Consider the following 15,847-nt stretch of genomic DNA (forward strand, 5'->3'; position numbering starts at 1 on the left):
AGAACCTGTCACCAACAAGAGCTTAACAAATATTTTTGAAATTTAATATAGTATAAAAGAGGTGTGCAAAAATACAAGATGGACAACTAGACATACGGTAACTATCTTCTTTTAAAGACACTAATTAGATTATTACATTCTGTTGGGCTTTAAAGGCTTTAATGACAAAACCAGCAGCAATCTAATTCAATGAATTTTTCAGAATTCTTTCCTCATGCACTTAAGGCACTTTCAAAGGTCAGCCTGTGAGTTATTAATATGAAAATGTCATCTTTGTTCTTGCTGATTGCTACAAGAGCCAGTGAAGTATCTTCGGGACTGTTCAGATGCTGTACAGTTGATGGGTCTGTAATGTTACACTGTAATTCAGACAGATTAAAAAGCTTACAATAAAAAAAAATACTTATTTTGTTGTATCAACTAATGAGATCTCATGACTAGTTAATGTCTGGGGGAAATCTAAACAGGAGAACAGATGCTAATCTAAAACAAAAGTAACTAAAAGAACAATGTCACACAGGAAAAGCAGAGGGAGGGGGGTTGTTGATCACCCCCAGCTAGTGCCTCACAGAGTTCTCCAAGGATTCTCCATCAGCGTCTACATCGTCATAGTCTCGTAGCTCGCTGGAAATGTGGATTTCAACTGTACTAGACTCTGAACCTAGCGAGACAAAATAAGGGTAGATTACTGGGTGTTCCTGCACATGACACCTTTACAGCCTATCAAACTGCTTACCTTTGAGATATTGATATTGATCGTACATACTATATATACCATACATCATCACCACGGTGTATGTGCATTGATTAACAAATGTATTTTTGAGAATTTAAATATATCTTGCTCATTTTTAATGTATTGCAGTTTAGAATTTATTTTTATTCTATACTTGAATCTGACTGAAGAAAAAACATAAATCCTCTAAAGAAAATTGACTTTATTTCTAAAGACTTGTCATTTCAGAGACACTGAATGGTGACAAAACATTGAATAGCCTTCTTACATGATTTACATTTGCGCACAAACAAAATGGTATAAAATGCTTTACAAAATCCATCTTAACAGGCTTTGTGTCACAGCACACATTTTGACATATGATAGTAGGAAAAGAACTGGTGTTACTAATATGATTTACAAAGTTTCTGCTGCATTAAAGTCTAAAGTCCCAGTAAGCCAGCATGCAAAAATACCAGGAGCCTGAAACTGAAGCTTTCATTAATGAACTATTTAAACATGTGCTTTTCCTGCTGTGACATGTCAAAATGTCCAGTGTGAAACAGGGTTATGTCATCACTCAGTGTTACTAGAATGAAAGTATAAATAGACATTTGTTATTAGAAAATGCACATCAGTTTTCAAATCTACACTCAGTTGCCAGTTTAAGTACACCAAGCTAAACCTAAAGATATCTAATACAACAGTCTTGCAATTAATCCCACTGTAAAAGTTATACTGTTATACCAAAATGACTATAAAGTTGATTTCTAATATAGTTTCAACAAACACTGGACATTTTTTTAACCATGAGGATTTATTACAGGGCTGTTTTATTAGACTAGGTGCACCCAGTACACTGGCAACTGAGTGTATTTCACCTGCTTCATCTAAATATTCAACAGCTTTGCTCTCTGCATATCATTTTATGAACATCACTTAGAGCTCTATGTGTTAACTTGTCACATTTGCAGCCCCCCATGACAGAAGGTCAGAATTTGCACACATTATGAAGCTGCAGAGTAACAAAGCATGCGTGCCACAGTGCATTGACAAACACACGCAGAATGGTAGCAACACTGTTTTCCATCAGTTCGTTATTAACAAAGAAAATGCGTAACTGGCAATTTCACACTACTGTACTTATCAGCACATTGTAGATAAAACAGACAATCCTGCAGGGTGTTCATATCACTACATGCTTCATTATTGCATCTGGCAGGAGTTTAAAAAAAGTATTTTGACTATTAAAAATGAATCACAGAGAGTTTTAACTTTGAGCTGGTTGGAACAGATTCCTCAGTGGATGATAGCATATCATAATGATGTCATCCAAAAGAAAATACATACTTCATATTAGAGGAAACAGTTCAGCCACCTGGAGACATCATGTAGCTTACAGGATGCTGATGCTTTAGAGCTTCACCAGCCCTGATATACAGGTGAGCTGTTACTTTCATTGAAAGCCCAATTACCTTCTGAGAGGACGCTGATGGCGTCGGAGTGATGTCCGTTGCTCATCATGTTCTTCTTGGCTTCCTGGACATGACTCGGGTAGAGCAGGGTAGTGCCCACCGTGGGATTATGGCCTGCTGCGTTAGGCACTGAAGTCGAAGCCGAGTCCCAGGCCAGCTCTACTCCTCCGCTGCAGTCTGAAGTCAACATCGAAGCCCGTCCAGCCGTGAAACGCCAGCGTGTTGAGGAAAGCTTGCATGGGGTTCAGGATACCCTGAAAGAGTCAAAATGCAGAATGATTTAAGGTGTTAAATATTGATAAAAGTAGTCTTCTTTAATCTGTATGTTAATGTTTTTTTAACCCACCATGATAAACCATGTGATGAGGGCTGCGTTTCTGATATTCCTGAAGCCGTTGTCATTGATGTCCGTCTGCATCTCCAGGTAGAAGAGGAGACTCTCATTGATGATGTTGGGAACCCAGCTAAAACAATACAACATGTCTCATTAGCTTTAAACAAACATCGCTGAAGAAGAGAGAAAAAACCCAAAGCTGTACATTACATTATTAAGAAACAATGTTTGATTATTATGACCTCTTTTGAGGACGAGCACATGTGCACTTTCATGAACTTGCCTTGTGAGAGTCACGCGACTGCGAGAGTTACTCCACAGCACGGTGGCTCAATTATAAATGATCTCAGTAAAACTTTCAAATCTAAGTAATGCTTAACTAATGCATGACTCATGATGAGGTAATGCACACATTAATGCAGGATGTATCATGAATTCCTTACTTTATGTGATTAGTTCAGCAATGTTACTTCACTGTTGAATTTATTTACATGCAATCAAATACAAAACACAATAGAAAACATGATTTGTAATTGAGAATATAAAACTAACAAACACCTTGATAATGTCCTTTAAAGAAGTAAATAAATATGCTTATTAGAAAAACAAACTGTAAAGGTTGTAAAGTTTGGGTGTTATGTGCCGCATTATTTCTTGGCCAGGCACACTTACTTCCTGGAGTCTTGTTGTTATCGTGTGGTTGCCAGGCAGCCAGCAAACTAGACCATGTTGTTTTTTACACTTTGTTTTTTGTACAAATTAAACTTGGTAATTAATGAGCTTTAAAGGTGCCGTTAGGTGGATTTGATTACTTTTGCAGAGACTAGCTGTTTCCCCCTGTTTTCAGTCTTTGTGCTAAGCTAAGCTAAGCTAAGCTAACCAGGTGCTGACTGATACCACTCTCAAGTCTGCACAGTAAATATGATATATCACTTCGATAAAGAATGATAACGTACCAAATAAAGAACACCAGCATTATTTTAAAGAAGCGTATTTTTATCTCATTGGCCAGCCGTCTCTCATTTTCTGTGTAGATTCCTTGTCGTCCTTTTAGCAAAGATGTCACTGGATTGGAAGGACGAGAGAGAGAGAGAGAGAGAGAGAGAGAGAGAGAGAGAGAGAGAGAGAGAGAGAGAGATATTTAAACCATAAACCGATGTATAAGAAATATTTGACATTGAGAGATTGTAGAGCAAGGAACTAACCCGCAGATATGGTCCGATTAAAAAAGACGGGGTTGGCCACGAGGACGAGCAGCATCGGTGCGTAAGTGGTCACATAGTGGGGGATAGCGTGCTGGAGGCCTTGCTCACAACTGCACGAAAATGCAACAAAAAGATGATATAAGACTCGGAATCACAGCTATACAGTAGCTAACAGTGGGGCAGCATGGGCAAACAATATGAAGAAAAGACAGTGGCACAATTGTTGAAAGTGGCTAGACGGTGCATCTAAAGGAACAACAAAGCTTCTTACTCAGAGATGGAGGGATAGTAGAGCATGGCCACTCCTTCAACACACAACAGCACAGCCAGACCCCATGTAATCATGTGGTACAGGATAATGGTGCTGATGGGGAAAGGAACATGTCATGAGACTGAGCACACAATACATGCTGCAGCTCTTGATTGAGGAGGATTTTTTTTTCAATGCAGAAATCAAATGTACAACACAGAGTGAGAATGGGAACATGTTGTTAGCCCATTGAATATGGAAAGCTCAGATCCCTTGGTGCACGTTCAGTAAATGCTTTCTCTACAAAAACAATTCAAAGTTTCAGTGGGAGTCGTAAGAGAAGAAGCATTGCATCTGTAGTACAAAGGGAAAATAAGTGAGAGGAATATGTTTTACACGTTCTGCTCGTTGTAAACAACACATTCTCAGGTACATTTAAAGCTTTGTGCTTCGTCTTGTGACTACAGGAGGAGATGTGGAGGTGATAATGAATTTTAGAAGGTGAGGCTCAGAGCACCTGATTCCTGCAGATGTTTTCACCACCAGGAAGACGTCAACAGCATAACAAAAGGTCCACCAAAAAGAAGCGCTGAAGAACAACTGTATCCACATCTGTAACACATAAATGAGATACATCGCACTTACTATACAGGTCATAATTCAGATTATTCATGACTAATTGAGGTAAATCTGATATCTGTTGTTTAACACATATTTTACAGTCTAATGTGCACAGGCTTGTTGTGCACTGCGTAAAATCTGGATTTTCCAGGATCATGCGTGATTTTAGAATAAACAACATTTTATTGAGTTTGTTTTTCCACTATAGTCCCCGTCCTGTCATCCGTCAGGCCGTAAAGTCGTACTTTAAACAATGCATATGGCAGTTTTTCTCACATAAAGGCTGAACTGAACTGTTTGATTGTTGAAAAAGGTGACGCTTGGGCAAAGAGCATGATACATACTGCGCTGCCGACACAGAAGACCTCCGGCCAGGCATCAGTGCTGTTGGCCACTGAGACACGGTCAATGATGTTTGGCAGGCCCAGCCAGACAGATGACCGGACGATGATACCTGCAGGGGGAAAACAACACATGATCTCTAATGGTTAACTGTTGAGGAACTAATACAAACACACGAGAGGACAAAACAAATGAAACAGGGGTCTGGTTTTGATTAACATTTAAAGCATCATTTCATTCTGTATTATTAAGTGAGTTAATTAATTAGATTCAGTCATGGGAGTCCTTTTAATAGCAGCTTTATGTCATGGAAATGTGAACTACCTCCAGGTGTGTTTTATAAGGGTGTTTCCATTTCCTACACGAAGTTCTTCGCTGTGGAGTGGAAACAAAACGGGGAGCTCTCCCAGAATCTTTATGTGATGCAGACTACATGCTGTTGTGTGTTTCTTTTTAAAGTGTGTCATGGGTGTGCTTCTAGCTGTTAGTCTGCGGTGGTAGAAGAATCTCACTTGGGCACTAAGTACACAATAATACATGACTTCATATGCTTCCTCTTTCTAAGTGCAGAGGTACAGCTCAAGTGTCACATTGGTTCTGATGCAGGGCAACAATCTGATAATAATCTTCAACCTTTTGTTTGTGTTATATAATATGTATAAACTATGGGTTGCTTTAAGAACAATTCTGCATTCAGATCAACAGAAAAAAAAAGGTTTGCAGCAGTTAGGAGTCACTCATTGCTCACATGAGAGGATCATGATTCATTCTTTTGTTTCGTAAGAGGCTATTTCAGAACCAGACATATTAAATTAATCTATTTTGCACAAACTTTGAGCTGAGATTTGCATAATTACAGTTTGTATACAAGTTTGCAATTGAACAAGACAGGGCATTTTCAGAAATTGTACAAAAATGTTGCAAAAAATTGATATTTCAAACAAATGTTTCTTTTTGTGCAGATAAATAAAACGTTTTTAGCTGTACAGAAGGTTATGTTTAATATTTTAAACAGGTCATATAGGCAAAGGTGGTGCAACAAAAGGGTTAAAACTACATATTTGTATTTGTACAATAGGCCTGCAGCTGTTAGTTCTTTACCTGTGCATCCCAGTATGTCACATATACTGATGATGAACAATATCCGTGAGGAGGACGCGGGTCTTGGCAGCGGATACTGCCCGAGTCTTCTGTATCCTTTGCGTTTTGGCAGAATTTGTAAAACAGCAAATAAGAGACTCAGACTCGCGCTTCCCAGACCTAAAGCCCCGAACAGCACGGGCTGGAAGGTGACCACAAACTCTGTCGCTGAGTCTCGGTTCGGACAGCAGAAAGTCTCCAGCCGGGGAGATGCCATTACGCAGTGGGGAGAGAGAAAGAGAGAACAAGAAACAAGTGGGCCACGGTGTCAGGAGAAAGAAGAAAGAGACACGAAAAAGTAGAGGAAATGATTGGGTGCATGAGCCGACTCTGTGAGAAATCACGGGGTTGAATCATCATGTGCTTCCATTTAATCCCTGCAGTTGTAGCTTAACTGTGCACAATACAAGAAACCGACAAAGGACTGTTGTGTGATTTAGGTCTCAAGTTAGGTGAGTTCAGCAAGCTACTGTATATTTTAAATAGTTGATTCATGTACAGTGTGTTGCTGTAGTGGGCCTGTTTAGTATCCCTGATGAAAATATACAAACACTTTTTTTTATAATAGGACATTTTGATTTCATATACTTTATTGTTTTAGGCTCAAACTAGTACACTACATAATGTAAGTCAATACAACATCTTTAATACTTAATATATATATATATATATATATATATATATATATATATATATATAAATATATATTCTGTAAATGTAGATTGTATAGTATTTTATTATAGTAACACCATCAATCAATCAATCAATCAATCAATCAATCAATCAATCAATAGCCTACATCAATCAAGAAAAACACAAACACCACATAGAAATACAAAGCACATACACATATCATATAAGATGAGTACAATAAACATGTTAAACTAAAGAATAAGTCAAGTTATATTTGGAATTTAGATTTTGAATGGCCATATTTGGCTAGTTAAAGGCCGCCCATCCTTCCCATTAGCCTCACTGTGTGTGGTTGTAACCTTTACATCAACATGAATATATGTGGAGCCTTCTGGAGGTGATGTGGGCCAAACTCTGTGAAACATCAACAGTGAGAGTTCCTCTGATAACCCTGGTGGCCCATGTGGACTGAATGATAGATTTAACCCTGTAACATTTAAATGTGGTGACCAGTGAATGCTGCCTGATATCCTGTACATCTACCACTTGTGCCATTTGTGGGTCATGCTTTCGTTATAACAGAAATGGACGTGTGTATAGTTTTTAACATGGATTACTACGTAAAAGATCCTGTTATGCAATGATAAATGTGCACAAGCAGATGTAAAAGAGTGACTGTTAGACCTACTGTATCTCCACAGCGCTGTTAGACTCCCTTTCACCTTTAATCTTTAAGGAATGCAAAGTATGTTGCATCAGCCTTATAAAAGAATTGATTCGCACATGAACACAAAATACAATTTTGATAAAGAAATATCTGGCAAGGCTTTCCGTACAGAACAGTAAACCATGTGCTGTTTTCTCTTTGTTGAATGTCATGAAAAGGTCACATCTCAGCAACAAAGAGTTAAAAGTAAATGTTTTTGTGCAGAAACAGAAATAGGAATAAATCAGTCCCATCCTCAGATTCATATTACGGATGACATTTGGTGCTTGCATAGATTAGCTGAGACCAGGATTAAGAGCCTATACTTAATATGATTTCCCTCCCAATATGTATGCATCAGACGTTCACCCCGTCCAGAGACAGGACAGGTCATGGCAGCGGCTGGATCTGCTTGCTTGGACAGAGATCTGAGGAAACGGGTGGACATTTGAAGCAGATTTATTTGGGTAACAAAGCATCAAGGGCTTCCATTATTCAGTACTACAGAGAGGGCATTCATTGAGTTTGTGCAATGGCATTCTAATCCATATGCACCTTCTCTGACGAGGCACAAAGTCAATCGTATGGCAAATTTGTAGCCTGCTGCCAGGGATTAACAACTCCCAGAGGAGTACGGTTAATATCGATTTGCTGTTTAAATGTCTGTTGCTGCCCTCTGCTGGTCTGCACACAATGTGATTGTAGCTCCAATAACACAACAGTATTGCTGGTGTGGTGCATTTGGGAATAGCTGTGAGTGGAAAGATATAGCTTCTCCCATTACACATTATTGTACTATATTTATAGCACATATGAAGCAATACCACCAGCCCTAATCAATAATCACAGGGGTGTATACCCATAACACAGCTGTTAGAACTACATTGATTTCATTATCAAGATACAGATGTTGTGTGGGAACTTAATGAAAGTCTGCAAGAGAGGTCAGAGGTCAGGTTCGGAGCTGTTAGAGTTTTACTCAAGGACACTGAAGCAGAGCAGATTCTTGTTGAATGGGTGCTGAACCCTGCCTTTTGACTTTAAGGAGGGTCTGTCTGGTTATCAGGCCACCCATCCACATTCAATATATGGAATTAAGTCAAATGTAATTCTTGGGATATTTTAATGTTTTTTTCCCACTGTTATCTCAGCAAAATGTCATTACCATCGCAAAAAAAGAATGAATTATGTTAATTTAGAATTAAATGACAACGAAGAACACAAAGTAAGAATGCAACATTTGAACTAAATGTTAGATAAATACTACCGGTAGATAACAGTACTTTCTTTACTTGTTCTCCTTCTTTGAAATATTCCTGAACCTTCGAATAGGCAAACATTTAGTTTTTAAAATGTTAGACACAAGACACAAAGCGTCCTCCTTCACTGACAAGAGGTTTAAAGTTTGCACATCACACTGATGTAAAAAGAATCATGAAAATCAAACTCAGAGGAAACTTTCTCCCTTCAGCAGATGAATGTGAAAACAGCCGTCTGGTTTCAAAGTCTGCACAAACTTCCTCTCACAGTGAAGGTCAAACATCTACGTGAAGTAACAAAGGAAAGGAAAACACATTTTTGACTGGTGGGGGACTATAGAGAGTTTAGCCCCGCTTTTATCTAACAATTAAAAAAAAAAGAAACAAAATCATAAAGGACATAGAATTGAGGAATCACCTTAAAAGGATTGATCAGTGGAAAAAGTACTGCTGTGTTAATGGCACTATGGGAAGACATATAAACAGATGGTAAATCTTTAAATGTAGGAACACACATTTTTTAAACAAATAATACTTTATGGCTCAACAGTGGAGCAGAACTTTATACTTACAGATTGATTAATTTCCCTTCATTTTACTCATCCTCAACCAACTGAACACCGCCCATCTCCTGCTGGAGAGGATGGGTGTGGCTGTACAGTGTCATATTACACTCAAAGTACAGACCTGCTCAACAGGCCCCTCGCCCACTCCCTCTGCACCTTCATTGGTTGAACCGCTTCATTCAACCAGCCTGTTTCCTGCAGGCAAATACTTTGTCAAAGAGGAAATGACATCACAGCACCAAGACCTGCCACAACTTCACTGAAAACAGATGAGGAGCAAACGTCTTTCAGATGTCTTTTGACTTCGAGTAGCACACAGTTCAGCCTCTGTTGCAGAAAACAAACCTATGAGGCAAAACTATTACGGCCTTAAAACAGCTTTTGGAGCGGCACTGTGAAGTATGTCTGCTGGACACAGAGAGGCTCTGCGAGACACTACATGTCAAAGTGGAACTGTTGTTTTTTTCTCTAACCCTTTGATGGGTGGTGAGTAGCTGCGGGCAGCAATGCTGACACTGCAGCTGGAGTGTATTTACTGCTTTGTACAGAACGTTCCACCATTTCATTTTAACGCATATTTATGTCATTTGAAAGTATGTGAGTAAGTGGTGGGTGACCATTGTTTTTAATGTCCACACCTAGATTTTGAATCAGACTGGTCCCCAATTCACGACGCTGCCTTTAATGGACGTGTCCTCGCCCTGCAGGGACTCATTGCTCAGGTAAAGCTTAACTAGACTTTTTGTATGTTACATATTACTGCATTCATTTAGAAAAGGTTTTGCTGTCTGAAAATCATCACATTGATCACATTGAGATCACGATGTCTATAAGAGAGACTGATCTTGAATGTCATTTTGTTGAGAAGACTTTATTTTTGGAGCTAAACTTCTAATGAGCATCTACAATAATTCAGTGAATCTTCATGTGCATTATTCACAGGGTACGTGTGTCAATCTGAACACTCTGAACCAGGTTTCTCCGCTCCATGGAGCGTGCTTACAAGGCCACACGGCTTGTGCCAAGCTTCTGGTGGAAAATGGGGCAAATGTGAGTAAGGTTATGCTTCTTTTTGTGTGAATACGACTACATTTAAGACGACACCAAAAGGAAAACGGTATGCTTTGAAAGAATCTCCTAAATCCTGCTCTCGTCTAGTTAGGAGGAAACCCATCAATTATTGTGCGGTTTAACTTTGTTTTGGTGCATTTTAGTAAGAGATTAACCCAACACAGACGAGCATGCACACATTAAACATAAATCTGCAGATACAAAGTCTGACTTGTCAAACCCCCACAATGCACTTCATTGTTTGAAAGTTGGCTCGCAGTAAATATTGTATAAACATATTATATGGACAATACTTCTGCTATATTAAGGTTCATAACTAAATAACTCAATGTTACTTTAAATTATTATCACTGTATTATCACAACATGTGCTTTTCTTTTGCCTGATTTTGTATTATTCTCACTTTTAATGATTTCTGTAGAGAATTTCTGGTGAATTATCTCAAAAGTTTCCTTCCCCATGTCAGGTAAATGGTTCAACAGTGGATGGACAAACTCCCCTGTCAGAAGCTTGCGCCCGGGGTCATGCGACCTGCGTAACGCTGCTCCTTCAACATGGAGCGACTCCTCTGGGGACCAGCCAGATCAGCTCTCCAATGCACAGGGCTGCAGCCAAAGGTGACAGGTCACATTCCACTGCATGTGCACGGATAATCTATGCTGAGCCAGCTTTATTAGTCAGTACAAAATGCACAAAGAGTGCTAAAACATCAGAAAAGCTCTGAGACATGTATAATTTATAATAAATAAATTAAAATGTCTGTGTTGTTTTAAACTACAAAGCAAAATGATTGCATATTCTTACTCTGGATACCAAGCGCAAGCAGATTTCAAAGCACATCCCCTTCAAGTGCATCACTTCTCATTGTGATGATTCTGGTAACTCTGTCTAGGTCATCTGGAGTGCATCGAGCCTCTTGTTCAGCACGGTGCAGATGTGGATCAGTATATCGACCAATCAGGGTCCCCTCTCCACGTCGCCTGCTCCAATCAGCATCTGAGTTCTGTGAGGAAACTGCTTCAACTCGGTAAAAAGGCCTTTAGCTTTACATTTTAACCTCTCCAATGAATGTGTTCGTGTTTTAGGTTGAAGAGGGAACTATTAGTTATAATATTATTGGTGTTTTATTAATGGTTTGTTCTAACAGGTGGATGTACATATCTGGGGTCTGACTGACCTTAGTAACATTAATAGCATCACTCTGTAGGATAACACACTAGATTTCGTTGTCTTTTACTTTTTAGCATTACAATTTAATTTATATTTCTTCATGCATAGCCCATATAATACATAAAACGTTTGGTGTAATAACAATGCTTTATGGTAATTGATATTGTTTTACGTCTTCATCAAAGCTCAGTTTGCAGCAAAGGGAGGAGTTATCCCTTTGATATGTTTGTTTCTACATATTGGGTTATAATCGTGTCAGAAGAGAAGAGTATCTAAAGGAAAACAATTGGCTAAATTAAAAAATGTTTTACACGCACAGCAGTGGAGTCTGTGAATCCTCGAATAATGTATGTACATGTACATGAAGTAAAGCCAATCAAGTCAATGAAACTCATGGGCTAAATAATATTGCTACACAAAACCATGACATCTTGTTTCCAGCAGTGGAAGAAGTACTCAAATAATTTACTCAGAAGTAAAAGTAATAATACTATAACAAAGTAAAATACTCTCTTAAAAGTAAAAGTCCAGTTTTCAAAATTGTATTTAAGCAAAAGAACAAAAATATGTTCAACAAAATGCACTTAAAGTTCCAGAGTTAAATGTACTCAGTATGCACAATGGCCCCTTTCTGAGTATTGTATTATTATATATGTTATATATGAGCTATTTGATACTACATTGTAAACTAGTAGGTGTTTTAATGTATACACAAGCACATGAATGCAACTAAGTACATTAATAAAGTACACATTTGAGGTAGTTGTACTTTACTTGAGTAGTATTTCCATTTCATGCACCTCTATATTTCCACTTCACTGTAATTTAGAGGCAAATAATATACTCTTTATTATTTATTTATATGCCAGCTATACTTTGTAGTTACTCGTTATTTTTCAATGCAGGACTTTTTCACATTGCAGTATTGCTCATTTTACTTAAGTAAAGGATCTGAGTACTTCCTCCATCACTGCAGAAACATCATATGGTATTATTTGATCATGTTTTGCAGTCCAGCTAGGAAATGTCCCAAAGTCTTTTATGTAAGCAATAAAGAGGATAAACGGTGCTGTGCTGTAGGAGAAGAAGATGTAACTGAACTGTCAGAGATTCTCTCCACCAGTTATGTAATGTGAGCAGGGCATCACACCTCATTAGTCTCTGCTCTCCTTCAGGTGCCAGCGTGAACAGCAGTGTGTCTGGTGACTCGCCGCTGCACATCGCTGCCCGCCTGTCCAGCCCTGAGATGGTGTCAGTCCTGCTCGACCACGGGGCCGATCACTCCCTCAGGAACTCGGAGGGCAAACAGCCACTGGACCTCGCACCTCCCAACAGCCTGGTGGAGAGGCTGTTGGGACAGGCCGGAGGTATTCAATCCAAACTAACCAAGTAGCCTCACTGTGGCGAATTCCATTAGTCTGGTGCCCTAAGCAGTAGCTAATAATTAAAACATCTTTATGTCATGGCACCTGCTTCTCTCCCCTGATGCCTGCCCAGGAGCCTCTCCTCTAATGCAGCTGTGCCGGCTGTACATCAGGAAAACTGTGGGAAAGCAGAGGCTGGGTGGAATTCACGACCTTCACCTTCCCATAGAAGTGAAACAGTACCTTCTCTACAAATCAGACCCAGGGGGAGATATCTGATGCACTGAATAACTCAGCCTTTCGATATCAGAATTTAAGCTTTTTACTTCTAGGTCAGTAGGGGGTGCAGTTGCATAATCTTGCAGCGAGAAGACGACATCACGGCTCATGGTTTTGGTTGTAATTAACTCTAATTCTCCAGCGTGACAGACTTCTGTAAACAAACTGATTCTCAAGATCAATCTGGACTTTTATGTGAAAACTTGGAGCAAGTTTTTATCATTAAGTATTCATAAACATAAAAAATACATGCATATTTAAAATGAGAATATGGGCTCATAAATTCTTTTAAATGTTGCATTATTAATGTTAAATAAAGGTTTAACGTACTGAAACAATATTATTTAGATTGCACAAGCCTCCACATTCAGCTAATATTGTACTTTTTGTTTTTGGAAACTGAAGTTTCCGTTTTTGTTGCTGCTGTATTGATTTTGTTTTCCTTTAGACCGACAGTAGATTCAATTGTTACTCTCTTATGAAATCTGGTTCATGTCAGGTAAATGTTTTCCCTCGCAGAGTCCCTGGAAATGGTTTAGTGTATTTGGTCCTTGCAGGGTATGTAATAACATTTTAAGAGCAAAAACGTTTACTGATAACTTCAAGGATGGTCACGCTCCTCTGAGAAATTAGTCTACAAAGCCAATAACTATGAGTCAGCATCAAATGCACACAAACTACCAGAGGTTTAAAACACTAAAAACTATTCTATTGTATTTTTGTTTTTTGTTCACTATGTGTAACATGGCTATTTAAGACACTGCAAAATGTGCCTTCAGATTATGTTTAAAAAAAAAAAAATGGATCTGCATATGAAGAAACATGCGTTTTTCACTCTCTGTCAAAACAAAGGATCTAATGTAAGAGGTTGGTGGTTGTGCACAGGAAGTGTTGACATGTACACATTATTCTGTGAAATATCTGCCGTTTCCCCAGAGTCTAAAGAGTATGTATTAAAATAAAAGACAAGCATGAAGCAACAATAAACTACATGAACACTGAATGTATACAGAAAAAAAAGAGGCAAAACAAATCACACAGAAGAAACAGACACTGAAGAATTCATTGTGTGAATGAATATGTTTTTACAACCCAGTTGCCCCCATGTTTCATTAAAGCTGAGTTCAGTTGAGAACAATCCACGGGTTTAAAGTCCTACATCAGCATAATAAACATCTGCAAACATCTCCATTTCTCAGGCGGACACAAGGAATAGCATTTAAGTGAAGAATCAGGCATTTATTAGCTTCTGATTTCCTATTACATACTATAATAACCTGAGGAGGACAGATGGCATAGCAACAAAGATAAATCTGAGATCTATACAATTCCCTATTCCAATTAATTCAGATGAATACAATGTTTTAATTTAGGTCACTACTTCCCTCCATTGCCAAATCTAGTATTTAAGATGTGCTGGCATGATTTCATGCTAATCATTTGTTTACCCGCTGCCTGAAGCAGGAACATGTTATGCAAAGTAGATCTCTCTTTTCTTCTTGATTATCTCAAGAGTTTTGTCCACACAAGTCGCATAAATATTGAGTGTGTGCCTAACAGCCTGTCAGCTGTCACCACACTTACCCAAAACCTTTCAAGGCCTCAATGACCTCTGACCTGTGTGTTGTGTTGTGTTTGTGTGTGTTTTCATACAGCCAATCAGCAGAGCCCACAATTTTGGTAAGCAGAAAACAAGATTAGGACGGATAGAAATGGCAAGGAAAATATTAAAGATGGAGAAAAAACCTTTTCAATATAGCTTGCTCTTACTGGTTATGGACCACAGCGTTTTGCATTACTACACACCTATGAGACATGAGTAACGTTTACCACCACTGTATCAGTATTGATTTCAATAAGTCATTTACAGAGATTATGAAAAGGGCAGTGTGTGACTAAAGCATAAAATGCTCAACACCCACACCATTCTTGTTAAATGTAGCACTCATTGACTTTCCATCAACCCCCGTCGTCCCAATTCGCCACTTGAACTTAATCACCCCCCCCCCCCCCCCCCCTCCAAACATCGCATGAGTGCCTGGGGCCAGCCGCACATTGAACCGGGTTTCAATTTAACTGGCGTCTAATGTTAAATCAATACCGTGGAGGTGCTTCTGACTCCTGACACTGCAGAGGAAGACGTACAGCATCCACTGTAACTAATTACTGACAAACAGGCAATCAGGTGCGACGAGCCTGTCTGGGAATCAGTGTCACATGACCGCTCAAATAACTTTCCCCTCCAGTCATTGTGGCATCACTGATAGCGGTGTTGTGTTTGTGTGCAGTGCAGTGTATCTGATTGACTTCCTGGGTTCAGTCAGTTACTGTGTGGCACTCAGATGCACTTAAAATCAGCCCACCTATGTGTGATACCAAAGCTTTCACTTTTATTCTCTAGAGGCAAACACTCCATTAACCCCCGTGCTTTCTCTTAGTGCATAGCCTATGCACTTACTACCCAAATAGCGCACAAATGCATGTCTTACTGAAAGTTTAAGCGAAACACATGATGGAAGTTTTACATCCAGAGCACATGCTGGGTTAAAACCAATTCCTTTCGACAAACAACTATTAATGGAGAAGTTTTATAAGAAGAACCATATGAAGGGTTGCCACTAAAATAGAGTGAGTTACAGAACAAGCGACGCAATGCAATCTTCAGGGGATAAACACTTTGTAGCGCCCTGAAACAGCCCGGTGTTTATAATCAACGT

General features: G+C 39.0%; 2 protein-coding genes across 2 annotated transcripts; one reads left to right on the forward strand and one right to left on the reverse strand.

Annotated features, from left to right (window-relative positions):
• Positions 1-22: 22 nt before the first annotated feature.
• On the reverse strand, positions 23-6,342 carry gpr143 (G protein-coupled receptor 143). Its single transcript, XM_029458799.1, is given in 10 exon segments — positions 23-661; positions 2,191-2,350; positions 2,352-2,444; positions 2,537-2,654; positions 3,481-3,589; positions 3,730-3,839; positions 4,001-4,093; positions 4,497-4,591; positions 4,945-5,054; positions 6,044-6,342. Coding segments are annotated over 10 exon segments (1,248 nt in total). The 5' UTR covers positions 6,300-6,342; the 3' UTR covers positions 23-557.
• Positions 6,343-9,483: 3,141 nt separating this feature from the next.
• On the forward strand, positions 9,484-14,147 carry LOC115026463 (ankyrin repeat and SOCS box protein 9-like). Its single transcript, XM_029459305.1, has 7 exons — positions 9,484-9,732; positions 9,889-9,968; positions 10,189-10,296; positions 10,784-10,934; positions 11,210-11,344; positions 12,663-12,854; positions 12,985-14,147. The coding sequence occupies exons 1-7, from the start codon at positions 9,648-9,650 to the stop codon at positions 13,128-13,130; spliced, it is 897 nt and encodes a 298-aa protein (XP_029315165.1). The 5' UTR covers positions 9,484-9,647; the 3' UTR covers positions 13,131-14,147.
• Positions 14,148-15,847: the final 1,700 nt, after the last annotated feature.

Source organism: Cottoperca gobio, chromosome 21, assembly GCF_900634415.1.
Source record: "Cottoperca gobio chromosome 21, fCotGob3.1, whole genome shotgun sequence".
In the NCBI taxonomy this organism is placed as follows: Eukaryota; Metazoa; Chordata; class Actinopteri; order Perciformes; family Bovichtidae; genus Cottoperca; species Cottoperca gobio.